Here is a 27,359-nt window from a genome sequence, read left to right as displayed (position 1 = left end):
GCGCGCGCGCCGCTGACTGGTCCAACCCGCGGCCCCGGCGCAGCGGCCGCCTCCGCGCCGCTGCAGGTGTGCAGCCCGCAGCCCGGGCGGCGGCCGTCGGCTCCGGCCCCAGGTAACCGTGCTTCCCGCCCCCTCGCCGCCACCCTATATGTGCCCCGCCGCGGCCGCCGGGCCATGGAGCGCGCCCGCCGTCCTCCGCGATGGAGCTGGCCGAGCGGCGGCTGCTGGACGCGTTCGCCTACCTGCAGGGCGCCCTGGGCGTCCTGTGCTACGTGCTGCTCACGCGGCGGGGCTCGCCCTACGGGCGCTACGCGGCGCGGCGCTCGGCCCGGAGCCTGGCGGCGCCCACCGCCTGGGCCGTGCAGGAGCTGCCCTCGCTGGCCGTGCCGCTCCTCGTGAGCGTCGCCACGGCCGCCGAGCGACTGCGCCGCTGGCCCAACCGCATCCTCCTGGCCATGTTTGTCGTCCACTACACGCAACGGTAACCGCCGGCGACCCCGGCCCGGCCCCCTGTGCGGCGCCTCCCCCGCTCTCGCCCTCCCTCGGGGCCCCTCCTTTGTCGCCCCCTCCTCCTCCCCGGCGCCCCTCTCCCCGGCTGTCCCGGGTGCTGTCGCTCTGCGCTCCCAGCCCCAGGGCCCCTCTCCCTGCGGGACCCCCACCCCCAGGCCCCGGCGGTTCCCTCTGCACCCTGGGCGCTTCCCTCTGTCCCCTGGCGCACGGAGTTAGCTTCTAAACAAAAATCAGTCTGGAAAAGTGAGGAAGGCTTTAGAGGATGTACAGGGGGTAATAGAAAAGGTTTGGGGGGGTTGTTCTGTTCTGTTTTGTTTTGTTTTGTTTGTAAAACTTGGACCTAGAAACTGCTCGCCATATAATAATCCTGGGCTTTGTCCAACACCAGAGTGTCTCTGGCCAAAGGGAACCCCCCTAGGCGATCATATCTGGCTCCTTTTCTACCCTTTCCAGTTGGGCATCTTTACTGTGGGTGGGGCTGTTTTCTCCTGGCCCGGCGATCGCCTGGAAAGCCGCCTTCCTGAAAGAACTTGGCGAGTCCCCCTTTACAATCCTCATGGGTAGGAATAGCTCCCTTCTGGGGCTTTCGCCTCCACATTAGGCAGGGAGCCCAGGACTGGCTTTCCAAGCAATGTCTTGGAACACATCTGAAGTCTTAAAGATGACTTCCAAGGTTTTTGCGTTTTGTGAAGAATTTTAAAAGGCTGTATCTGATATCGTCAAGTTCTTCCTTTAAGTTGGGGCTCTCTCCAGGTCATAAGGCTTCAGCTTCTGCACAGCTAAACCAAATGGCTGAACAAAAGCTGGAAATTAAAATTTTACAAGGCTGCGCAGTTCCAAAGGATGGTCTCTGCAACCTGGAGAGCTGGGTCCACCTATCCTCTGAGTATGGGCAGGTTGCTGGACCGCTCTGATTCTGAGGCCCACCTGACAACACCCACTGCATAGAGAGGTAGGAAGAAGTAAGCGTGAGTGGGTTTGTGTGTGTCTGCCTGCCTGTCTCTAAGCCTCTCCTCCAGGCGGTTATCAGGACGCGGAAGTCCTGGGTGCCCTGTGTCCTCATCTGCTTCTATGCAGGGACTTCAAACAGGCAGAGTCAGTGTTTAACAAAGCTTCTGAGCCCCGTGCTCCCAATGCTCCGAGAGTGTTCCCTTAAGCAAAGTTGTTGTCCCATTCTTTTTCAATGGATTTGAGCACGACTGCAATTTGAGTATCAGCAGAACCCTCGATTCTATATACCTTTCTCCATACATATACCAGAACCTGTGTTTGTCTGTTTCTCTAGTGGCTAAAAGCAAGCTCTGGAGTCGGATTGCCAGGTGTTATCTTAGCCCCATCACTGGGGACCTGAGATAAGTTACCAAGCTGCTCTGCAGGCACAGCTATGAAACAGACACAGTGATGGTGCCAGCCTGTGGGATTGGCATTAAACAAAGACTACTCCGTGAAATGCTTGCAAGGTATTGGGAAGTCTGAATGCTCAATACACGTTAAATAATACCATTTTGTATGTCCATATACATACTCTGTGTGTCATTCATGCAGGCTCCTGCAGCCTTGAGTGGTGATAAAGAATTTTGAAGATATGGCATTGGAAAGGAAGGGAGTACTTTACAGTGTGTTGTTTGAAAGCCTGGAGCAGAAGCTTTTGAACTGAAGGCATCATGTTTGTTTCTAGGCTCACTGTAATGGAAGAATCAGAGAATAAATACAGCCTCCCAAAGGGCAAAGTCCCGGCTAAAGTGATAGAACTTGAATAGATCATCATATACAGACGAGGCCCGTACACCCAACTTTCAGGTGTGTTACGCAAGGCCCTCAGAATAGGGATTGCTGGGATGACAGCCCCCAGTGCCTAGACCAGTAGCTTTAGAAACTGCCCCTGAGGCTCTACTGGGTCAGGTGTAGTTTTTTAAACTGCTGGGCTATTCTGTTTGTTTTTTAAGTTGCACATTTTACCATACACATAGCCTGTGTGGTTTGGGGACATTGACGATGTCCAAATTACACATTTTCCATTCTACCCAAGCAACTAATTTATTAAACGGTCATCTGACCTAAGTGAGCAAGCACTTGGAAGAGAACAGAAGCGCCAGCAGCATTAGCACTTGTTAGAAGCCATGCCGCTGAGCTGGGAGACATTTATAGAGTCCCTCATTTGTCAGGGCACTGCAGGTGACAGGTGCCCGAATGGGGCTGGCCGCAGGAGAAGCACGTGCCAGGGGACACGCTCCAGGGATGCTGAGCAGGCCGTGTGGGTGGCAGCTCCCAGAGTTTGGCGGGTATCTGCAGGCCCTGTGCTGAGCTCTGAGGAGGGAGGCCAGGCCCTGCTCTGGGTGAGGTGTAGCCTCTTGAGGGACAGGAGAGGACTGAAGACAGATGGAGGGCTTCCCAGGGTCAGTGGGAAGGGGTATTTGCTTATAGTAGAGGGGAAAACTGGACATGTGTATGTATTCATGCTGTAGATGTTTACTAAGGATTGATTCATGTACCTGCACTGTATTCACTACTGGCGGTACAGAGACAAGGTATGCTCTAAGGAGTCAAGGAGAGTGAGACAGATTGTGGGGAGTCTGCAGGAGCTTTTTGGCAGAAGACCAGGGAGGGCAGGGAGACCTGATGAAGGACAAGAGGGGACCGCTGTGGGAGAGACACGCCAGGGCTCTGAGCAGTTCCTGGTGGATGGCGAAGGACATATGTGGGACTGTTTTTAATACGTGACAAACAACTAAGTCCCACGGGAGCACGCAGTGTCACCATCTTTACCATGACTTAGTTGGGGGCCACAGAAGGAGGGGATTGAATGGCCCCCAGATTACAGACTTAAAAACCGAAGAGGTCTCCTCTTCCTGACACCCGTCACAAGGTCTGTGCTCAGCCACATGCATGACCTGGCAGGATCTCGATTCTGCCATTTCCTCTGATTATGATGCCAGAGAACCTCGAGGGCTTCATGTGCATTGTTTCTCATGCGTAGTTCTGTTAATGACCCCTCAGATCCTGACCCAGCCTCACTTTCAAAGGTGGCATGTGTAACCCTAAAAACAGCAGAGACCTGGACGGGGTGAGGGGCACACAGAATCCTTGACCCTTGCTTTGTGGATTCAAGTAATCTGAGAAAGAAATGCAAAAGTATAGATTGACAGTGAAATATTCATTGAGACCCTAACCTTGCCTTGAAAGCACAAGGTGCATTTTTAAGTACGTGGCTTTATTGGGGTCTGCACAGTTTGGTCATCACTGCAAAAAAGTCTTGTATAGAAGGAACAACAAGTAAAAGGAACTGCCCCAGATCTAGAAAGTGCTGTGGATTTTAGTGATCTGAAATTGTTGAGAAAAATGTCATAAAGTCAGTTATTAAATTTACAACCACTCTTGGTTATAATCATTTAAAAATAATTAAATCTGGTATTAGCAAAATTACTCCCAAATCATCAAATTAGATATTTTATTTTCCCCAAACGTGGGGGTGCGACGTTGTAGGTTGTCCTGGGAAATGATGTCTGGTTGCTTTTATTTTGAGAGTGAAATCCTGTGCTCAGTGAATGCCCTATTTGTCACTGCAAGGAATCTGGGGTGTTAATACCTATTCCAGTTTGTTAGGTAAACGTATCAAGAGATAATTCTTGTAGTGTACTGTGGGATTTAAGCAGATGTGAAACATGAAATCTGACTTTAAATGTTTCAAGAATAGTTATTACAAGCGGTTGGCTGCATTTTGACCTCTGAAGGTCATGCCTTCCCTGAGTCTTTCCCCTTTGAGCAGATCACCTGTGGTAGGTGGGCACGGTGGTTGTCCACCAGCGAGATGGTTTCAAGCAGGCAGAAATCCACTGCTACGAGAGTGGGGTGGCAGCTCAGAGCCCTGGTACCACTGCTCTGCGAATTGACACGTGGGCCAGGTTAGTGACTTTTATTTTTTCTGGTGACTCATTTTTCTTCCTGGATGCTTATACAATACTTTACCCCCTTAGAATTCAGAAAATTACCCATAGATACTGTGTGTTTGCTTGTTTATTAATTTTGCCTGATTCTCTCTGAGCCCTTCCAATAAGCAACGTCAGGCCTTCAGCCCCAGCAATCCCATTTCTCCCTCTTGTTCACCTGGTCTATTTTGAATGTCATAGGTACCAGGACTTAAAATACTTGTCAACAGTGCATGCGAACAAACCTGCAGTTGAGGTACAGGCTCATTGTAGAAAACTTAGAAAATGCACAGAAATTCGGGGAAGAAAATAAAAATCACATGTAATTCCATCACTTAGAGATAACACTGACAATATTTTGGTTCATCATTCCCATCTCTTTCACTGTTCTTAATAACTTTTTGATCATTTTATTCCTAAGCAGTAAGGATATATACACATAAACACATGAAAATCTTATATCCCACTTTTGTCACTTAACATAATATTTTTCTGGCTTAGTTTCTACATGTAATAAAAAGGACTTCTGACGAATATTTAATATGCCATGGAGTGTTAGGCAGTGCCAGCCTGGCCCCGGTCCTACTTTTCTCCCAGTCCTCAAGATGTAGTGGGTGGTACACCTGGGAAGGTGTACCTTCAAGCCCATTGTTTCCAAGTGTCAGTCTCCTTCACCCAAGCTACCGTGTTCCTCTGAGCCTCCAGGTCCTAATCTGTTCCATAGGATAATCTGTTCCATAGGATTGTTGAAGTGTCACAACAATCCGTGTTGTTCAGGATTAGCAATTACTGGAAACATGATAAGGAACTATGAGAAGCACTTCCATGCTGTGCCTCAGCTCGTGAAGACAGACAAAGCAAACAGGCAGCAGACTGCCCTTGGCCAGGGAAGGTCCACAGAGATTCTGGCTTCTGAACGCCCTTGGCTCACCCCGTCGTCAAACCTGTCCCACGTTTACCGTTGCCGTGCAGACACAAAGATATGCAAGTTTCCACAGGGAATGAAACCACTTGGTTAAAAGCAAATCTGTTTCTTTATGTGGAACAGAAAGAAAATAAAGTGGGAAAATGGTGGGTTTTCAGTCCCAGCCCCACTCTGATGAGCCAGAAAACTCATCAATGGAATGTCATAGGTACCAGGACTTAGGTACCAGCTGTGGAGCTTCCTAGGACCTGACTCATTTGTATCCTTCAGCTCACTGGCCACAGAAAGTGGATTTATAACACATTGCCCAAATAAAGTATTTTTAAGTCCAAGTGCCTCGTAGTTACTCTCCAAGTGATTTTCATTTTAAGGGGTTTTCAACTTCTGACTTAATTCCCTTTCTCAAAGATGGGTAATGCTCATTTCCCACAGTTCCTAGATGGAAGGGTGATTGTGAGTTTGGGTGAGACCACCTGTGAGAAAAGCCTTTTGAATATTTGGACCTGCTGTAACTGGGATAGCCTGGACCCCGAGCCCTGGGTCATGATAGGTGCTGCGGATATCTGTCCAGCAGACATGCCACGTTCCTTACGTCTGAGCCTGGTCCCGTGTCCCTAGGTGAGCCTTCACCATGAGAAACTACCTGGCTTCCACTGCAATCCTTAATCTGCTTCTATGAAATGAAAGCTCAGATAACAGTCATGCCCAGAAGGCAGTCTCTCCTCCCCATTCTAATTAGGTTCCTAATTGGCCCAAGTCAAAGGGAAACCTTTCTGACAACAGCTGCATGGATTTCCAAGGAAAATAAATAAAGCTAATGGGAATAACTCGAGAGGAGAAAGCACCCAAAGATGCCTCGCGGGAGTAGGGCGCTCCCCTCTGGAAGGTGCGCTGCATCTGGACGTCTGGCTACTGAAGACCTGGGCTCCTGTGTCCTCAGAGCCAGGGTGCTTGGCCCACCTGGTGGTGCTCAGCCTTGGCGCAGGGCAGGGTGAGGGAGGAGACCTCCTCCTCCTGGAGCTCAGCATTGCCCAAGCCGGCCTGCTCCCCTGACCTTTTTGGGTCTGTGGCCAGGCCCATGGACCTCAGGGTCACTCACTGCTGTCCACTTCCAGGGCAGAGATCAGAGAGCAACAGAAGAAGTCTGCGTCATCCTTTCTGAGGCTATGTTGGGTCACGACCACTTCTGACATTCCCAAAAGACCCAAGAGAAGTCTGTCTTCTCCTGAAGTCCTTCGTGAATGCCTTTTTCAGGTTCCTCCAGGGCATATGCTGGAGCGGAAGTGACTACGGCTCCTTCCATGCCGTAGCTGGGGACACGGATGCAGCGTCCATCCCACCCGGAACACGAAGTCCCCGGAGCACAGCGGCTGCCTGCAACCCACGTCTGGTGGCTCGAGCAGGGACACTTTCTACGGAAGGCAAAGCGATGTTTCCAGAATAATAGTACTGTGTTAATCTAGACCAGGGATTGGCAACTTTTTTTGGAAAGGTCCGGATAGTTTCCACTGTAAGCTTTGGGGGCCAACAGACAAAATAGGGGATTACTGCATAGCTATTTACCACAAAGGAGAAAACAAATTTGCACAAAATTTTTATTGACAAACTTCAAAATGTAATACTTCAGTGCGGTTTTTGTAGCACAGGTGTAGTGAGAAGGATGGACTTCTCCTTTTGGTGGGGGGTAACATTTCACCTACTTGGGCTTCACAGTTCGTATTCCTTTGACCGAAATCCATCGTTAAGTGTTCACCTCTTCGCGCTGCTCTGCAGTGAGATTTTATCTTGGAGAATGTCTTCACACGGGTAGGCACTGCCAAATAATGCTACCCGTCCCCAGTTTATGATTTCAGTTGAGCATATCCATTGCTTAAAAGGCATCTATGGAATTCTGTTAGATTCTTCTCGATATTTGCCTGTTAGAGTGTCATTACTTTGTAAATTTCTATCTTCCAATTGAAGATTAGGTCGCAACTCCACAATTATTGTGAAATGGTTTTTGAAATGTGGAAATCAAGGTTCAAAAAAACTGAGTTTCTAAGTTTGAGCTTAGAAATTATCTCCACTGCAAATTTATGAGAGGGTGGAGCCCTCACCCACTCTAACAGCATAGAAAGCTGTTCCACGTCACCGGAGATTCAAACAATGTCAGCTGTTGTTGAAATGACTTTTGCACCATATGAGTTTTAGACATGAAGTGGTATTTCCCCTTATAGTTTTGGCTTGAATTCACTAAGAAACATCAAGTCTGCAGCAAAAGCTAATTCCCAAAGCCTTACAAAACTCAATAATAGTGGTTGAGGGCAATTTTTCTCATTAAGAAAAATTTTAGTCTCAGCTCTGAGTTCAAAATAGGGTTAAGTCTAGAGGGAATGTCAAGTTCACTATTGCCAGAATCGGTTCAGGCACAGGCAGGAAATTGTGCAAAGTGCCCGATGGTATAGGGAATAGCTCCAAACACCTTACATCTCCACAAGTTTTGTCAGTTTGTAATGGGTCTATTTTTGTGTCCCACACATTTTACCACCATCCGTTATAACATCTTAGCAGATTCCACTGTGGGTTGTACTGAACTCGACTTTCCGCAACTTCTTTGGGAATCCTCTTATTTCTAGTTCCACGAAGACGATTCAGAGACCCTCATTCCTCAGTCACATCTACCTTGGCACTGACCCTTCATATAAACAACTAAGCAATGTCAGTGACATCTTGGGCCCAGCAAGAGCCGGGGAAGACTGCTGACTCCATCTTCTGCCTCGTTAATTGACTGGGCGTTGCCCCTGGTGTCCCAGTTTCTAAAGGAGCTGCTCTGACAGGAAAGGCTCATCGTGTTCAACAAGTTTCTGTCCCCTAGACATATTCCTTTAGCTGCTGCTGCTAAGGAACTTCCTTCCCAGTGGTGTGTGGCTTTCCTTGCTTGCCTAATAAATGAGCCACTTGGTAACTGCCTGTGGTTGGGGCCTCATTTGCATTTCTTTTGGAAAGAAATTCCCTGATAAGATTTTGTTTTCAGTTCTCTTCATTTTTCTGACCTTTGCTGTCCTATGAGTTGGGGGTATTGTGATGAGCGCATAGGTGGAAATGCTGACTTTGGCACAGCTCTTGTGTCATTACTTCACCCTCTAATGCAGTAACAAAAGTCCCCAAACTCCACTGTGCCTTCAAAACATGACAAGTTCAGGGCTCTTGTCTTGACACAACCAGTATCGTTGATATGAAAATAATTTGGACTGAGTCATGCAAGGACATGCATGGCACGCAGAACACTGCAGCACAGCGGTTTGCCGTACCGGGCAGCCACGCAGAGGGCTTAGATTGCCAACGACAGGCCCTGTCACAGCCACGTAAGTCTGCAGGGGTCACTGCAGTGCCCCCCAGACAATATGTAAACGGATGACCGGGCCATGTTCCAATACGACTCCATTTATGGACACTGAAACTTGAATTTCATATGATTTTCATGTGTCGTAAAATAGTGTTTTGATTTTTTTTTTTTTTTTTTTTACCTTGTGGAGGGACAAGGGGCCACATATGAAACCTGACAAGCTCAGGAGCCTGAAAATAACCACATGAGATGGCGTTCTGAACATAAAAGTTCCTAATTAAGGTGGGCCATGGCAGGAAGTCATATCCTTAGCCTGTAGCTTTCTTGACAAAGGTCAGTTTTTACTGTAAGTGAACCTGTCTGTTATCTTTTTGCATATAAGATAACATCCTGGGAATGTCAATAACCCCTTTTTTCCAGACCAGAGCATGAAACTACAAAATCCCTCATCGTTATTCTTGTCCCCTGATTACCACCTCTATGTGCTGTAAAAAGTGAACTGATAACTATCCCGTACCCACCTCTCTGAAAGAAATACCTGTCTCTCCAATTTACTTTTAGCCAGTCCCAGAGACTTCCCCACTTTGCTTTCTCCCAGCCCCTTAATCTACCACCAATAGATTTCATGTAACCCTCCTCCTTTGATTCTGTGTCTAACATAAGCTGCAAACCGCCATTTTGCCAAGCATTTCTCAATCCGTTGAGACTTTGCTTCCAGGCAATTGTCATCCGTTTGGCTCAAATAAACTCTCATAGGTTTTTTCTTAGGCTGGATGTTTTCCCATCTACAACCCACCGTTTAAAAATATAAAAACCATTGTTAGCGCCCAGGCTCTACAAAAACAGGTGGTGGGCTGGATGTGCTGACACCTGATTAGACTCCTGTTGCTAGAACAGGTATGGAACATCAGCGACAGAGGAGGAAAGGGGTGTGAGGGAAACATGAGAGGTTTGAGTTTCACCTTTGCAAGGTGCCAGCCAGTGTTTGCTGGTCGTTCAGAATTCAGCTCTGAACCTGAAACTGAATTGGGAGATGTCTGTCAAAATTTTGCCATAGTACATGATTCTCCTGCAGGGAAATACCTGCCACATTTGCAGAATGTTTCTTCAGAGTTGCTTCTTTAACACTTCATTCATCTATAATTCAGACACGTGTGCCATCGAGCCCAGATCTCCTGAAACCATTTTCGTTTAGTATCTGCTCCGTGTATTTCAAGCTCCCTAGATTTAATCCTCCCCTTTTTGACCCTGCATTCCTATTATCCTTTGTTGAATTTAGCATGATCTTGTTCAGGTCAGCAGTCCGAATAGCTTATGAACTGCGTTCTCTACAGTTTATCAGGCCTCTTTCTAAACCAAGTCCAGCTCTGGCCTCTCCCACAATTCTTATTTCCTGTTCTTTTTTTCTGTATTTCTTCAAACTCGGAATTCTAACACTTCCCCAGCTCTATGCTACAATTTACCTCCTGGAAAATTTCTCGAGACCTTCACTGCCAGGGAAGTTTTCTCTAAAAGTTCTCATCCTGTGGTCCCTTTCCTACTTCCCCATGGCTGGAGAATCCCCTAGGCTTACTTCAGAAATGAGGCTGCCTACTCTTGGTGCTGCTGGAGTCTACACTCAGGAATGGAGTGACACCCCACTGTTTCAGAGATGACTGTGTCCTCTGGCATAACTCGAGCCCTGGGCCCTGACTAAGAAGCAAGGACAGGGAGAAACAACACCTTGACGACAGCACCTCGTCACAAGTCACAATGTCAGCCTGTTTTTAAGGCAGCCCACCTTGGTCTAGGCCACACGTGCTTCTCCTAACCAAGACCGAATCCTGCTGTTCGGTGCAAGCTTCTGCAGTGAGCCTGCATCCCAGATGCCAGCGCACTGTACCAACCATCTGCCCAGCCGTGCACCATGTTTGTGAGATGCAGAGAGAGGTGGCTGAGATCCCCTGTTGTTTTTCAGTGGCTTCTAGGCGAGTAAGTGCCTCACTGATGGCATGCGTCGTGGTTCAGTGGATGCCTAATACCCCACTGGTGCTTCACCCTAGACCTGTACAAGGTCCTCTTTGGGGGAACTGGCCTAAACAGGATGAGAACCCTGAAAACGCTTCTGACTCATGTGAATGTCTCCCGAGGAGCCGAGTGAGGCTGTGGAGAAAGAAGGCCGTGACGCACAGCCAATGTCATGTGACTGCTGTCACGCCGTCGCCATTCCTGCTGGTAATTCATTATGTTTTCTCCCTGGAATGGGGGCGCAGAATGGAAACAAATAATCAGCCTTTACGTTTCTCCCTTGTTTTAAGGTATCATTTACATAAAATAAAATTCACTCATTTGAATTGTATGGTTTGATCAGTTTTGATGATTGCATATGGGTCGTCGTCACAATCAAGATACAGAACAGTTGTATCCCCTTAAACATCCCTGTGCCTCTTTGCAGTTAATCCCCTCCCTTGACTCTAGTTTTGCTTTTTCTAGAATTGCATAATTTCTTTCATTAACAGCTGTTGAAACTGTCGATTTGTTTTTGGGTCAGTTTTGGTCACCTGTGTCTTTTAAAGATTTTTGTCTATTCATCCAGCTTGTCAAATTTATTGGCATAAAGTTGTTGATAATAGTTTCTTATCGCCTTCAAGTCTGTAGGGTAGGTAGTGATGTCGCCTCTGTAAAGTACTGTGTCTGCACTGACTTGAAAGAGAAATCTCTAATACAAAATAAAATTTTGCATCTTTTCTTCATAAGTTTCTAGTTTCTCATTCTTACATTTTCTTTCTGTAAACCTTCAGTAGCGTGGACCTAAGCCAGTGTGATATAACAGAAGAACATGGTCTTCCAATTCCCCCGATTTACACTGACACTCAGCCACTCACTAGCCCTGTGGCTTTGAGCAGGTGATCTGACTGTTCTGAGTCTTAATCCCATCTTCGGTGGAGTGTGTGCAAAATGTCTGCTGTGCAGGTAGCTGGGGACCTTGTTAATGGATGATAAAATGGTGTCCCCCAAATTGTACTGGTCAGACTAGAACGAGTATAAGTTTCAGCGTAGTGGAGATTCTGCAAGCCTCTCGAAGCTTCAGTTTTCTCTAACTCAGTGTGTCTGTTTCACGTTCTGCATAATGAGAATCCTGGGTTTTTGCACTATGGTATACGTTGTTGAAACATGGTTAATTCTTTGTCTAGAAATTCTGCTTTTAAGGGATATAGTAAATAAGTAAGTGTGAGTGTTACAGAGAATGACTTATGTACACAAAAGCAAGATTAAAACCCCAAGACACTTAAAATAGGATTGTAGGAATAATATTCTTTTTTTTTAAATTTTATTGGGGAATACTGGGGAACAGTGTGTTTCTCCAAGGCCCATCAGCTCCAGGTTGTTGTCCTTCAATCTTAGTTGCCTGGGGCACAGCCCACCATCCCAGGTGGGAATTGAACCGGTAACCTTGTTGTTGAGAGCTCCCGCTCTAACCAACAGAGCCATCCGGCCGCCCCCAGGAATGATATTCTTTATTGTTGTTGTTTTTAATTTGTTTCTGCTTCTTGTTTCCTAAGGTCCTTGATTTTCCCATTTCTGATCCGAGGAGGAAAGCCGACGCCAGTGTTCGCATGTGTACTGGCATTCGCATTCTGTACCTATAATGGCTATTTGCAAAGCAGATACTTAAGCCAATATGCAGTGTATGATGACGACTGGGTCACTGACCCCCGATTCCTAACAGGTGAGGAGGTCCTAGTGACACGCTCCACCATTCTAATCACTTCATTTTTCACCTTCCAGTCCTTTCCAGTTTGAAAAAGCCCACACTTCTGGAGAGAACAGTTTCTGAGGGTCCGTGCCTTAGCTGTGGGGCGGCTGGTGGGAGTCAGGCTGCCCCAGGGTGGTCCAGCAGCGGGAGAGGACACAGGAGCCCAGCACCTTCACCTGCCTAGACACTGAAAGTACAAATACCGGTTCTTAACACACGCCCCCAAATCGCCACAGTCCCCACAGAATGAGCAGCCACTTAAGATTCAGGCGACTTGGGCACTGACTGGCCATGTAGTCTAAGAGAGTCCCACACCTCCTACAGTTTCTTCTGGAAGGTGAGAAAAGGTTGCATTGGGTCATCTTCCCACAAGGCCATTAAACGTTTATGATCGTACTAAATGGAGTAAACATTTACATTTGTGAAGTATTTGAAATTTTTATCAACGTAAAGTTATATTTTCAAGTTCTAATTATAACCAAGTTCTGAACAAAAATGAAAATCAAACATCAGCCATCAAAAATATTTGCAAGAACATGAAAAATACTTGATCTTGGGGCCATTTCCTTGTCTACAAGGAAAATTCTTCTGTGTATTTATGTAGTTTATCCTCCTGGTCTTCAGAAATTCAAGCACATGCAGATGGGACTTGCCCCATGGCCATGCACTGAGGGGCATCAAATTGTCCCGCACATTTTCCAGCTGTCCCACAGCCCTTTGCCCTTGGCTCCATAAAGTAGCCTTACGTTTCATTTGGTTTTTTTTCTGTATCGATGTATAATAGTAGAGAAAACTAACATTTGTGTAATACTTGGTTGCCAACAAAGCAGTTTTACATTTTCTCAGTCATATTTTTTTTCTGTGAATTAAAACTTTATTCCCAGGGCATTGCCCTGGTCACGCCTGAGAATTGTGACGTGGGATCTGCTTCCTCAGCTCTCAAAGAAGGATGGCTGAGAAAGCTGTTCAGGACTTTTTCCCAGCTCCACACATCCATGCCTCCCCGAAACACTAGACAAAATGATTTACTTTTCACACTGCCCCCAAATATCTCCTTGATTTCCCTGCTTCCTTACCCGATTCTCTTCTGTCCCAACCATTGGAAGGAGAAAGAACAGGCTTGGCGGCCAGCCAGGAGCTGTGCATGTGCCTTATGCTTCCCCAAGGTCCTGACAAGGGCAGAAAGGACCCTTTCGCAGGAGAAAGGGAAGGTCAGAGGGTTAAGCAGCTGGCCCAGAATCTAAACTGAGTAAGTAGCAGAGCAGGGGTTTAATCTGGCTGGCCACACTGGTCCCCACAAATGGGCGAGGAAAGGTCAGAGGAAGGGGACTTTTTCATCTAAAAAACAAGGAAAGGTTTTAGTGTTTGTGATTCTCATAGGAGGTGTTTCTGTGATAAATTGTTGGGGTACTTTTGTCACCTACCTTGGAAGCTGGCATAAAATTTAAGGTGCCAATAAATTGTATATGAACCTCTTGGCTTCTCTGCAATGGAACAGAAGGAATCAAAAATGAAAACACTGGCCAATTAGGAAACAAACTAGGTTACTTTCTTTGTATTGTATTTGTGTCATAGAGTTTATAGTTTTTTTAAGGAGGCAAACATGAAATTACATGAATAATTAATTATATTTACAACAGTTACCATGAAGAGCTAAGCAAATAGTGATGATAATATCCTAACAAAAAGTTTTCCAGAGAAGTAAAAGTCATTCACCTAAAAGATTTTATGCAAAGACTTTAAGATCCCCAAAATGGAATTAAATGTTTAGCTTAGACGAGCACAGATACGTTTTCTTGCCCATCTAGCCAGTGAAGGGAGCTTGTCCCTTAGAAGAAAAATAAAGTAAGCATGGATTTTGAAAACATGGCTCTTTCTGGAATCTCAAATTGGAGGCCACATCACCTACAGGGAACATAGTGAAATACAAAAAAGGTAGCAAATTAACTATACAGTTATGGGTCCAATAAGTGACTTATAAAACACATTGTAAAACTTGGTATGAACTGTTTAGAAAGATGCTTCCAGTGGTAAAATCAGAAAGAACAGATCTCAGAACCCTTACCAGACACCAGCTTTACGTGTCCCTGTTCTGACTGAAAAGATACGTAATGCCACTGGGAAAATTGGAGAGTGTTTAATAACAATATTCCAAGTGAACGTTTCTTTGATGTTGAATGGGAAGCTGTCATTAAACACTGTCTGCTTTTCAGATTTGTTAAGTGTCTCAGTTAGCTCTTTTTATCAACTCAACTTATTTCTTTCATAAAACACTATTTTGGCGTTTTGGCTTTTCTTGTTGGAATTAATTGATGGGATACTAATAAGTCTCTTTCAAGTGATGAAAACTCTCTGAAGTCTTCTACAAATGGGAGGAAAAACATTCGGGAAGCTATGGGGTGTCTCGGGAGAGCTGGGTAATGGCAGTGGGAGATTTTGTTGGGAGCTGAGGCGAATGGAGAGACCTGGGAATGCAGAGTAACGAGTGAGCCTAGAATAAGGTGGAGAAACCATGGATGTGCATGAAATGTTCAACCGAGGCTACAAAGAAAGGGGGGGACCAACACCCCTCCAGCAGCCTGCGTGCAACTGGTCATAATGGAACACACCCTGGCCTGTCACCTCTCTGCCCTCCTTCCCGGGAGAAGGGGCATCATGCTTCACACCCTGAAGTTGTTGTGACGGTAAGTCAGTCTTGTGGGCTGAGGAGCCATGTGCCAGTCATAACTCATATTTCTAATCATACCAGTCATGCTAAAAACATAGGCCGGCAGGTCAAAGTATTTTGAATGGGTCACCTCATTTATTAATAAGAAAAACCAAGCCGTCTTGAGCATACCTGAGAACAGGGCTTATGAATTATCTGTCTAAATAACGGACAGTATTTATCATAATGATGTTTACTATCAATTATGGCTAATATGTTGCACTAATACTAGTGATATGAAGGGTCACAGTGGTGACGCTCACTCAGGCGTAGGCTCATAAATTTTGTAGTTTATGAACATAATGCTCTTGTGTATTTTTTCCTTCAGGTTTTGTCCTGTGGTTGGTAGGCATGCTGATAAACATCCACTCAGATTACATCCTAAGGAATCTCAGGAAGCCAGGGGAGACTGGGTACAAAATACCGAGGGGTATGTACTGAAAATGGAGACTGTATTCTAAAAGAGCATTGTGCGATACCAGATCTAATAACTAAAGTGTAGTGTGCAATGTGAGTCACTGCTGTTGAGAGCAGTCACTGTGATTATTTTTTTATTAGAATGATAAAAGAACCAGTTCTGGCCAACTGAATGGTTATTAAGCAAAAAGGAAACTCTTGTTAAATGTTTGGAAAGAGCATGTGAGGAAGAATTCATGGTTTGCACGGGTGTCCAGTACTTCATTTCCAGCAATATTATAGAACAGGTACCTTGACTGACCCTCCCTCTGAAAATGAACAATGTTGGGTGAATATTTTTAAAAATCTTTTTAAGTGTATCAATGTGATGCCAGGAAAAGAAGTCATTAGTCAGAGGGCAAAATCTGAGTGAGTGCCAGCATCTAGAGCACATTTGTAAGAATCTGTAGCCACTAGCTGTCCTCACGCTGGTTTGTAGCCCAAACTCCTACCACTTAGATGGTCTGACAAACCTCATGAACAAGCCGTGAATTAGGACCATGTAGTCCTAGGAGGGTGGTACCTACACGCCTCGGCCAGCATACATCCCGATCCCCCAAAGGGACCTGCCTTCAGCTTAGGCCTCAGCCTAACCTGGACCATGTGCCAGGTAATAAGAGCCACACTTGAAAGTTGCTGAGCTGGTGAGGAAATCCGGCACCAAGAGTAACAGCACAACTAAACGAGAGAGACCTGAGATCTTAGAGTTAATAGAAACATTATAAAGTGATACTTAAATGTTTAGAAAAGTTAAAAGGCATTGAAATTATGAGTCAAAGACTGATAGACTATAAAAAGGACTAAGCAAATATGAGGTAGACACCAATAGAGCTTCTAAAATAAAAAAATTCAGTACATGAAACTAAATTTTCAGTGGAGCTGGAACGTGCACAGCTGTGATCAGTTTGAACCCTTCCACGCGGCTGCTGGGAAACCATACCAGGTGAACAGCAACACAATGAACGAAGGACCAAAATCCTCCGATTCTCAATTTGCTTCAACCGCCAGCCTGGGGCTGGCCCGCAGAGTGCGCAGCTCTGCTCTCTGGCCTCAGGGCCTTCCTTCTGCCAAATGCCTGGACCACACCTCACCTGCCCAGCTGCTGTCTGTGATCAGGACCTCCCTCCCCCCCACTGGCCTTCCAGGCCTGTTGCCCTGCTCTGCTCCTCACAGCACCCCACACCCTCTGCTGTACCCTGGGTTTTCCTGGGGTACTTTTACTCTTGGGTTTACTGTTCCAGATATGGGTGGGGGGTTGCGGTGAGAAGGGGTGCCTTATCCGTGGCGCATCCCAAGTGCTTGGACCATGGTCTGGCCCATTATGTAGACCTGATGAATCTTCCTTTTTGAAGGTTTGATGAGTGAATGAATGAATGAATGAATCTGTCCTTGAAAATGAATTTTTTTTTTCAATTTTTGGTCTAGAGCTCTGTGCAGGTCCATCTTACCTAAGCTAGTTCATTAATTGTTATTCTGTGGTCTCTGTCCTTGCCCAGGTGTTCTCAGTTTGGCCCATTAACTAGTGAAGCAATATATGAAAGTGTATGAAAACTGTAGCACTTTATATTCAGATAAATGGATAGGTATTAATACAGGTATGTAGTTAGTACCAGAAACTGATCTAAAATAGCAAAACAAGTCATGTTGCATGCGTTTCATTGATGACAATTCTTTAGAAGTGGGGTTTTCCCCGTTGCAGGTCTGTGCTCCAGGGAGGTCTTCACTGGCTGCTAGGGGCAGCATTCGTCCCCTTTGTCATCTGAGCACTGCCACTCTGTGCTTTCCTCTAGGAGGCTTGTTTGAATACGTGAGTGCGGCCAACTACTTCGGAGAAGTCGTGGAGTGGTGCGGCTACGGCCTGGCCAGCTGGTCCGTCCAAGGCGGCGCTTTCGCTCTCTTCACCTTTTGTGTTTTGCTCTCCAGAGCACGGCAGCATCACCAGTAAGTTTTAAAACACCTGTAGCACTTTCAGCTGGTGCTCTCACCTGACTGTACCGACTTTTAGGTTAGATTTTTGAAATGCTAATGTTAACTTGAGTGGCTGAATCCCAGTTCGCACGTACTTGGGCTAAACAAGCACGAAACCACACAGGTACCCGAGGAGCGACCCAGCTGTCAGGCATCCCCAGGCACACGGCAGCTCCTGTTCTGTGCCTCTTTGAATTGACGCTGCTGGACTCTAGATGCGATGGTCACGTTGAATGTCCGCAGGAGATTCGGGCGTGCAAGGCCAGCACGTCCTCCCGAGTGGGCAGTGTCTAGGGGAAGCTCTCAGAAACTTGCTGGCGGTCTGTGGTCTGCACGCCAGTGGGCTGCCTTCGGCCACTCAGGCTGCTAGAACAAGAACACCATGACCTGGGGGCCTTCTGAACAGCAAACATTTCTGACAGTTCAGAGGCTGTGAGTCCCGAGATCACGGTACAGCTCATAAACATCCTCGAGTTCTGGTGAAGGCTCTTCTTGGTCGCAGAAGTCCCTCCTCGCAGTGTCCTCACATGGTAGAAGAAACAAGGAGCTCGCTGGGCCCCTTTTATCCGGGCACCCGTCCCCTCATGGGCTCCACCGTCATGATCTCATCACTTCCCAAAGGCCCCGCCTACTTACACCACCCGCTTGGGCCTTAGGTTTTTAACGTGAACCTGGGGAGACACGTTCAGACGATTGGCCGCGCAGGCCTGTGAAAACCACTCGTACCTGAGCTCTGTATTTGCACGTCAGCAGGCTTTGCACTGCTGCCATCCGTGCACACGGTCTGCCCTGGACAATACTGTCTGCAGCCTGTTGCTGCTCTGGAAAAGCACTAAGCCCACTGGCCAGCTTCTCTGCACTTTTTTCCTTACATGTCCTGTGGGTATACAGAACAGCATCTGAAAATAGACGGGGCAGTCTGTTAGGAGTCTGTGTCTCTGGGTGACAGCGCTAAACTCCTCCAAAATCTAAAATCAACAGGACTTGGCTGATTCGCTTTCAGAGTGCTGTTGTCATATTTCTGCCCTATTAACAAATAGCTATTATAGTTGTGATTTTTAATGTTTGGCATTCTTTTGTGCTTATGGGAACTCCTTTTCTTCTGCCAGTTTCTTCATCTAGTCAAATTATTTAAAAGTTTTACTCCATCCACTTAGTTTCCATCCTTTCCAACTACCTGTTCCCCAAAACAAGCAAGTGTGCCTTTATTGCTATAATTTATATCAAAATGGAAAATATCTGTTTATCTCGAGTGCTGGGCCAAATTATGGTCGGCCCCGTGTTGCATTTTCCCAAGTCTGTCTGAGAGTCACCAGGTTGGGTGCCCTTTCCATGGTAGTTCTCTCCTGGGGACTGGAGGGAACTGTCAGAGCCACCAGAAGCTCTCCTAGCCCCCCCCACCCCCAGTCTGCATGCTTCTGGGGTGTGGACAGATAGCTTCCCCCAGGCTGGTCACATCTTGGTCACACGTCAGTGATTTTCCTTGCCAGTATAAAGATGAATAACATGGGTCACTTCTGGTGAATCATGCTTTATAATCAGATATATTTAATTCTTCATGATATAGCCCAAATCAAACTGTGTATCTGAAATGGCAAAGTTTGCATTACTACTTTTAAATACTCTGTATTCCTTTGTCATAAAAAAATTTGTCCATTTTGTTAGCATCTGTTAAATGTTTAGTGACAAAATTATTTCTTTTTTTAATGTCCTTTTTTTCTTATTTTAGGTGGTACCTTGAGAAGTTTGAAGATTATCCAAAGTCCAGAAAAACTCTAATTCCATTTTTGTTTTAGGTCCATTGTCAATGGAATTATGTTCAACTTCAAGTTTTTAGATGATGTTTCTCTAGGGATTATAGAAATGCATTATTTCTCAGTAATTTTTATCTTTTCCAAGGTTTGCTCTAGGAATTGTTTTCCTAGCACATTTGCAAGCAATCTAATAAATAACAAACTAGTCAATGCAGGTTGAAGTGGCGCACGGCCAGCAGGGCAGGGCTCTGGAACTCTGGGTAATTGCCGCACTCCATCTCTCTGATTTGGGACTCAGCTCGGGTTCTATACAGCGAAGTGTACACAAGACCGGAATGTAGGTGCCGTCTTCGATGGCCTCCATGGACCAAAACCTTCCACTACCCCTTGTACAACCCCTACAACAATTGGTTCAAGGTCAAGGGTGATGTCCCCTGCCCCCGGGGACGTGTGATCTCTCTCCAAAGTCCGTCTCATCCTGCTGGGTCGGAGAGGCCGGGGGTACCCACAGTATGGCCGTGGACTCGGGGAAAATCATGGTTCTGTGGGTCCTGTGTAGGCGGAGAGCACGGGGTAGAGAAAGGAGACGCGGGCGGCCCAGGTGAGGCCTGGATGACAGGCAGCTGGTGGCTGCTCCGGCCTGGCTCCTCAGGTGACCGCACTGGCAGGGCAGGGCTCTGGGCATTCATCAGGACCAGACTCCTTCGTCCCCCCAAAAGGATGGGCCCCCCTTTCAGCGGCAATCCCACCCCCACCGCACCCTGCCTCTCCAGTCACTTGCCGTCAGTCTCCAGGGTTCTCTGGTCTGAGATGCCTTTTCTTCCTTTTTTCCTTCTAAGCAGAACTAGAATTTTTAAAGGCTTTTTTTAAAGTACTTCACAGTATTGGAAAACGGCATCTTGCAACAGAACTCCGTACTTTGGACGCCCTGGAAAGGTCCGCGAGGCAGCGGCAGCAGTGCAGCCCCACTCACCGCCGGGTGTTGCGGAGCGAAGCCGGGCAGGACCGACCTGCGGGGTGTGGAGCCGTGGGAGGCTCCGACGGTTCTCTTGGCCGGCGCCGCGTCTGCAGAGGTGGAAACCGGAGAAGCGCACGTGGGAGACCGGGCACGTGGGAGACCGGGCACGTGGGAGACCGCGCACGTGGGAGACCAGGCACGTGGGAGCCCGCGCACGTGGGAGACCGCGCGCACGTGGGAGACCGGGCACGTGGGAGACCGGGCACGTGGGAGACCGCGCACGTGGGAGACCGCGCACGTGGGAGACCGGGCACGTGGGAGACCGGGCACGTGGGAGACCGGGCACGTGGGAGCCCGCGCACGTGGGAGACCGGGCACGTGGGAGACCGGGCGCACGTGGGAGACCGCGCGCACGTGGGAGACCGCGCGCACGTGGGAGCCCGCGCACGTGGGAGACCGCGCGCACGTGGGAGACCGCGCGCGCTGACGTGCCCGGGCAGGAGGCCTCCAGCGTCGCCCCAGTGCTGTCCGTGGGGCCCACGCTCCCCGGCGCGCCCCCCACGCAGGGCTCCTCCCTCAGAGCTTGCGTGCACACCCTGTATTCTCAGTGGGCTGGTGCAGCCCCGCAGGGCGTGGCACAGAAGACTTCTTGATGCAACCGTGCGTCGTTTTCGCTAAAAGTGTTTTCGCGGGGAAATGTTATTCAACGAACTTTGGCCCTTCTTCTGACCAAATGCTCACTTCAAACAGCAATAAAGAGCAGTACATATTTCGGACCTCCTCCGGAAAACGCAAGAGGCCGGGCCGTCCTGACTGACTTGGGCCGCGCGGCCCGGGAGGCCCGACTCCTCCGCGGAGCTGCGGTCCCGCCCGGCCGGGCCCGGAAGTCCGGTGCTCCGCCCCTGCTTTCCCAGCAGGCACCGGGTGGGTGATTGACGTGGGAGGGATCCAGTCTTGTCAGTGCCCGCCGTTTCCTCCTGGCTGGGTGACTCCTCAGCCGTTGTACCAATCACGCTAATTAAGGACACGAATAAAGTTACTGTTAAAAGCCCAGTCCTTTCTGTCAGTCTTCATTCCTTGTTCTTTTGACCCTGTTTCCTCTGGCGGTTCAGACAGTCACGTGGTTAGCCCTGAAACCTGCATTACCGTTTCAGAACATCCACTGTTCGTACTGCGGTGCAGCCCTGCAATGTTCTTCATGTAAATCTTGTGCGTTTCTGCCACGGTTATTTTCAGATACCGGATACTTTGTTTATCGTGCACCAGGCTGTGTACCCACCTATGTTTACAACTAGGCCAAATCAAAGCTGTTGAGGTTTCTACATTGCTCACAGCCAGCCGTGCTCCTGAAGTTGTAGATGCCGACTTTTCCTTGTGTCCTTCTTAGGTTCTCTAGCTCTGCAGTCATATCATTTGCAAACATCTTGAGTTCTTCTTTTACAGCATCTGAAGCTGTTGCTTTTGTTGTTGTTTTCTCTTTATATTAGCAAGAAATTCGAGAACTATATTGGGTGATAGAGGTGATCATCAAGATTCCTGTGTGATTTTTAACAGGAATACGTTTCGTGAGTTTGAGCATTCTTTTATTTTCTTACGTGGTTATTGGTCTGTCTTCTACTTCAGCCATTGGGATTATTTCTTTAAAAAAAAATCATCTACGTCTCTTGAGGTTTTCAAATGTGCTCCATACAGATGAGAAATGGGAAAGGGTTTGCCAACGTCCACGCTAACGTTCTAATCTTGTGAGTTATTTTTTCATTAGACATTTTCAAAGTTTATTTCTTTTGTTTTACTGTAAACTAAGTTTTATTATGGTGATTTCCTCTGTATTTCCTAGTTTAATGATATTTCCTTTTACTTTATTTTCACTATTCTGATTTGGGGGAGATACTGTGTTCATAACTGCTTAAAAGGAGTGCTTTATGCACTTTGTGGCAACATACTTTTAGCTTTTAAGGCTGCGTGTTTCTGCTAAATAAAACTCACTACGTTTCCTCCATTTAATAATGTTCCTAACATTATAATTCTAAACAGTCTCCAGCTGTACTTCTTAGGTTTGCTTTGATCTAAATATTTTTAGGAAACTAATTGCTGTTTGGAATGATGCTTTTAACTTTTCAACCACTTGGGGATTTTATTGAAAGGTTTTTTTGTTCTTTTTCGCATGTGTGGATAGAGATCATTTATATGAAATTTCTCCTTTGTGGATTTTGAGTTTCCCTTTGTAGCCTCTAGCCTTTTACAATAATAACAAGATCATTGTTTTTTTTTTAAAGTTTATGCTCTTTATTCAATAGTTTATTAATTCAAACATTAATTACATTGTTAAAATTCTTTACAATCTTATTTTTCTTCTGTCAAATTTTTCTTATATTTCTAATAGTGTTTGCTTTATTTTTTTTGTTGTTGTTTGTTTTTTAAAGATTTTATTGGGGAAGGGGAACAGGACTTTATTGGGGAACAGTGTGTACTTCCAGGATTTTTTCCAAGTCAAGCTGTTGTCCTTTCGATCTTCGTTGTGGAGGGCGCAGCTCAGCTCCAGGTCCAGTGGCCATTGTTGGATGCTGCCCACCATCCTTTGAGGGAGTCAAGGAATCGAACTGGCAACCTTGTTGTTGAGAGCCCACTGGCCCATGTGGGAATCGAACCAGCAGCCTTCGGAGTTAGGAGCACGGAGCTCCAATCGCCTGAGCCACCGGGCCGCCACCTTGCTTTATGTTTTAATGCTGTTTTGCAAAACTTTCCACCATGTAGTCTGTACCTGTTATCATTATAAGACAATCTTCCTGCTGAATTCTTTCTTTCTTTGAATTCTACTTTGATAAGTATATTGCCATACTGCGTTTTTTGTTGGTAAAATTCATCTGGTATTTCTTTTCCTATCCTGTCATTCCAAGTTTTTAAATGTCATCTGTTTTGTCTTTATCAACATAATAAATAGACTTTGCTGTTTAATAAGTTAGCTTAAGTTGTCACACTAATTGTGATACTGAAATATTCTGTCTCATGTTTTCTGTTCTTATTGTTTGTTTGCAACTTCCTTTGTTTACTTCCTGTAGTGATTTGGAAAGGAGATTTCCTTTTTGTTGTTGTTGTTTTTTAATGCAACACTAAGAATAGTTTTCATGTTTTTTAGGAGTACATTTGAAAGTTCCCAGTTCAGTAGGATGACCTGAACATATGAGGTCTGATAATTACGTTCGTGAATTAGTGGCAATGATGTTGCTATCCCTTTTTTATATCAGAGGGATCATTCATTATGAATTTGTACCAACTGGACAAATAGTTAACCAAGTTTCCTATTTGGAAGTGCTGAAAAGGCTGCATGAAAAAGTTCAATGACCTGAACTTTTCACCAGCAATTCATGGCTCTTGCATCACGACAACGCACCAGCTCACACGGCACTGTCTCTGAGGGGGTTTTTAGCCAGTAAACAAATAACTGTATTGGAACACCCTCCCTACTCACCTGATCTGGCCCCCAATGACTTCTTTCTTTACCCAAAGATAAAGGAAATATTGAAAGGAAGACGTTTTGATGACATTCAGGACATGACATCAAAGGTAATATGAAGACAGCTCTAATGGCTATTCCAGAAAAAAGAGTTCCAGAATTGCTTTGAAGGATGGACTAGGTGCCAGCTTCGGTACTTCCCAAGGGGAGTACTTTGAAGGTGACCTTAGTGATACTTAGCAATGAGATATGTAGCACTTTTACTAAGATGAGTTCACAAACTTAATTGTCTGACCTCGTATGTGTTTACTCCTCCTCCCTATCCTGAGCACCGCTACAATCACTGCAAAGGAATTGGGAGGTGTAGGAGGGAATGGCCTGTAAAGAGAATGAGAGCGAGTCATCGCAGCAAACCACAGTGTATGTAGGAATGGGGACAAGAGGAGCTGTGATGATGGAGAGCCCATACTGTGCCCTGCTGAGACAGCAGGTCCTAAATGCCAGGGCTGACAGAAGGGAGAAGTGAAATGTGCACCTCAAACTATGGCCAACTGGAAGTCTACATAGCACAGATAAGAGGGTCCCCTCCGTTCCTGCTTTTGCAAACAACACATAAAGCTCAGAAGTCAGCTATATACCCATTCCCAAGGAAAGGAAAGGTGGGGGGGGCAGAAGAGGTGGGGGAGGGCTCTCATAAATAAAAATGAGGAATTTGGGGAGAACCAGAGCAACTAGATGTTGGCATTCTAGAAAGGAAAGAAAAAGCATTTCTCCACACTTCGATCTTTAAGGACCCTCCAACACAATTGTTAGCTCCCTGCGTCCTGCTGCACGGGAGCCAGCCGAGGAGCCACAGACTTCCCCTCCCCCCCCCACCCGTTCAGGCTCCTACTCAAGCTTTCCTGGTGCTTTTTTAAAAAATGTGAAACAGTGATCAAGAATCACTGGATACTTAAGAAAGTCTACCTGTTGAAATAAGAATGAGTGCCTGTGGAGAAAACACCATTCCAGGAGCAAAAGGGAAATGTTTAAAAATCATAATGTCAGGGAGAGTTGGCATCAAGAGGTGAGTGAACAAACTGGGCCATCGTGCACCGGAGTCAGCAATGAAGGGATGGACTAGTGACGTAGATTTACAAGTCACATATAAAGGTTTTGTATCCAAATATGTATAAAGAACTCAAGAATTTCAGTAATCAAATCTTTTAAAACAATTTTTCATGGGCAAAAGATTTGAACAGATGCATCACCAAGAATACATATGAAGGACAAGTAGTGTGTGCATAGACACTTACCATCTTTAGTCATTAGGGAACTGCCAATCAAACTGTGAGAACCACTGCCCATCTCTCAGCATGACAAAAAGAATGACCAACACTTTGGATTGCATTTCTCTTTCATGATTCATTCTTTATATAGGGCTTCCCATGAAACATGGTCATTTCAATGGGAAGTGCATGGAGGATTGGAGAAGAAGCTGAAGAGTATAATCTTAGTTTGCAAAGGGGCAGAAGTCAGGGGGACACTCTCCCCTCAACACACAGCACTCACTGCAGGTACAGAGACCGGGAGCCTGGCAGACTGACAAAGGACTCCCAGTACCCTGACATGGAGAAGAGTCTTGGGTCTAAAAATAGGCTGATTACATGACAATCTGCACACTGAATGGTGGATATGTAGCCTCCTTCACCCAGTCCACTCCCCCAAATGCCAGCAGCCAGGATAACACACACACGCACACACACACACATACACACTAACAGGAAATCAGCAAAATCTTTTCCGGAAAAAGTGAATGCTCAAAAAAAAAAAAAAAAAAAAAAGACTTCCACAGATGAAATTTAGTTGTTTTTCAATAAAAATTAAAAAAAAAAAAGAAAAGAATGACCGAGGTGTGGCAAGGACATGGGCCCTCTCACACTTCTGTTGGAGAGGTGAGATGGCACCACCATTTTGGAAACCACTGTGACATGTTCTTAACAAGTCAAACACACACTTCCTATATGATCCAAACACTTTACTCATAGATGTGAGAGCATATGTCTAAACAAACACTTTTATGTGAATATTTATAGCAGATTTATCTATAGTGGCCCAAAACTAGAAACAATCCAATCATCCATCAACAGGCAAATGACTGAACCGATAGCGTTATATCCGCACAAAGAATACTTACTAGTCTGCACTAGAAGAGGAGTAAACTATACCAGCACCGACATGACTATCCCAAAACCATGCTGCTGCCTGCAAGCAGCCAGATACAAAAGTGTATCCAGATGGTGTACAGAGAAGAGTTTGCCTGGGGCCGGGGTGTTTACAGAAAGACCTGAGGAAACATTGGGGGTTGACGGTCATTGTGTTGGTCGTGTGATGGTTTCATGGCTGTATGCATCAAGTTGTATACTTTAAATATATGCACTTCATTGTCCATTATATTTCAATAAAGCTAATTTAAAAAACATGCTGTTACACTCGCAAAATGATGTGATGCTGTCAGTACAAAATTATATAAGAATAATGAATCTAGGAAATTAGAAAACAAGAATTTGGTGATTTGGTAGAAGAGGTAGAAGGTAAAATCAAGGCTATCCTAGAAAAACATTTTTAAAAGACCAAGAAACACAGGATCACCCTGGGAGTGAAACACATTTCCCTCATGGGTGTTCCAGAAAAGCTCTTTCCAATCCTTTTGTCACCTGGATGATTTCAGACAGTTCTCTCCACAAAAGCGGATCAGAGTTTCAGTGGAAGGTGACCGTGGAAATGAGGCTCAGACCAGAACAGGAAGGCCCATTTGTTTTTCTAGTGTAGGAAGGAAGCAAACAGCAGCAGAACTGTTCACTGGAGGATAATACAGTGTTTGTGATTTGAGAGGAGACCCAGGACAGTGCTATGTACGGAGATGTGTAGTGAAAGGATAAAAGTACGGCCTGGGTACCTTAGTCCCTGAGTGTGGTTGTCGTTGCAGACTAGAGGAGACTGGAGAGGAGGAGGGGGTTCTAGACGACCGCAGCATCCTGTGATGGCTGTCTTCTTTCTCTCGTTTAGTTTAAGATCTGAAGCAATTTTTTTTTCAAATATTAATATTTACGTATGCTGAGTGGCTTTGTTATGCTTTGTAGTTTTATGTATTGTTTAAATTTTAATTTTAAAGAAAGGGTACTGAAATGGGCCATGGAGTCTAGATTGTGAGAAAGTGCAGCCAGGGCCTTGTAAATGGGGAAAGGAGAGAATGGGCAGTGAGGAAGGCGTGTCTGGAAGCAGAGGGCTGAGCACAGGGCCGCTCCCAGCACCATGGAGAGCTCCACGCAGACACCCGAAGCGCCCCGTGTTCTTAGGGCCCAGGGTCTCTGGCATCTCATTGCTGTGAAGGTTGTTGTTTGCGGGGAGGTGGGGCGGGGGATCAGAGGCAGCACAGGAGCTCAGGAACCATGAGGTTCCATGTCAGGTCCTCCAACTGAATGAGGCAGTTTAACAGGATAGGTTCTGTATCCCGTGTCACTTTCTCCCAAGGGAGGAAAGCAGTACATCTACGGAGCGTCCACTGCGGCCAGGCACTGAAATGGACAAGGGGGGTAAAAGGCCTAATGCAGGCTTGTCCTCAGTAGAGCTGTGGCCTAGTGTGGAGATAGATGTACGA

General features: G+C 46.2%; 1 protein-coding gene across 1 annotated transcript; it reads left to right on the top strand.

Annotated features, from left to right (window-relative positions):
- Nucleotides 1–28: 28 nt before the first annotated feature.
- Nucleotides 29–23,225, top strand: SRD5A1 (steroid 5 alpha-reductase 1). Its single transcript, XM_081053689.1, has 5 exons — nucleotides 29–481; nucleotides 12,229–12,395; nucleotides 15,458–15,559; nucleotides 17,376–17,526; nucleotides 19,283–23,225. Exons 1-5 carry the CDS (start codon nucleotides 201–203, stop codon nucleotides 19,347–19,349), a joined length of 768 nt encoding a protein of 255 aa, XP_080909815.1. The 5' UTR covers nucleotides 29–200; the 3' UTR covers nucleotides 19,350–23,225.
- The last annotated feature ends 4,134 nt before the right edge of the window (nucleotides 23,226–27,359 follow it).

Source organism: Rhinolophus hipposideros (assembly GCF_964194185.1).
Source record: "Rhinolophus hipposideros genome assembly, chromosome: 7".
NCBI classification, from domain to species: domain Eukaryota; kingdom Metazoa; phylum Chordata; class Mammalia; order Chiroptera; family Rhinolophidae; genus Rhinolophus; species Rhinolophus hipposideros.
The sequence above is the reverse complement of the archived record's forward strand: the minus strand, read 5'-3'. Positions and strand labels throughout refer to the sequence as shown.

Coding starts and splice junctions, on each gene's coding strand:
- SRD5A1 (XM_081053689.1), top strand. CDS start 201: ATGGAGCTGGCCGAGCGGCGGCTGCTGGACGCGTTCGCCTACCTGCAG. Junction 482..12,228: donor GTCGTCCACTACACGCAACG/GTAACCGCCGGC, acceptor TTGTTTCCTAAG/GTCCTTGATTTTCCCATTTC. Junction 12,396..15,457: donor TGACCCCCGATTCCTAACAG/GTGAGGAGGTCC, acceptor TTTTTCCTTCAG/GTTTTGTCCTGTGGTTGGTA.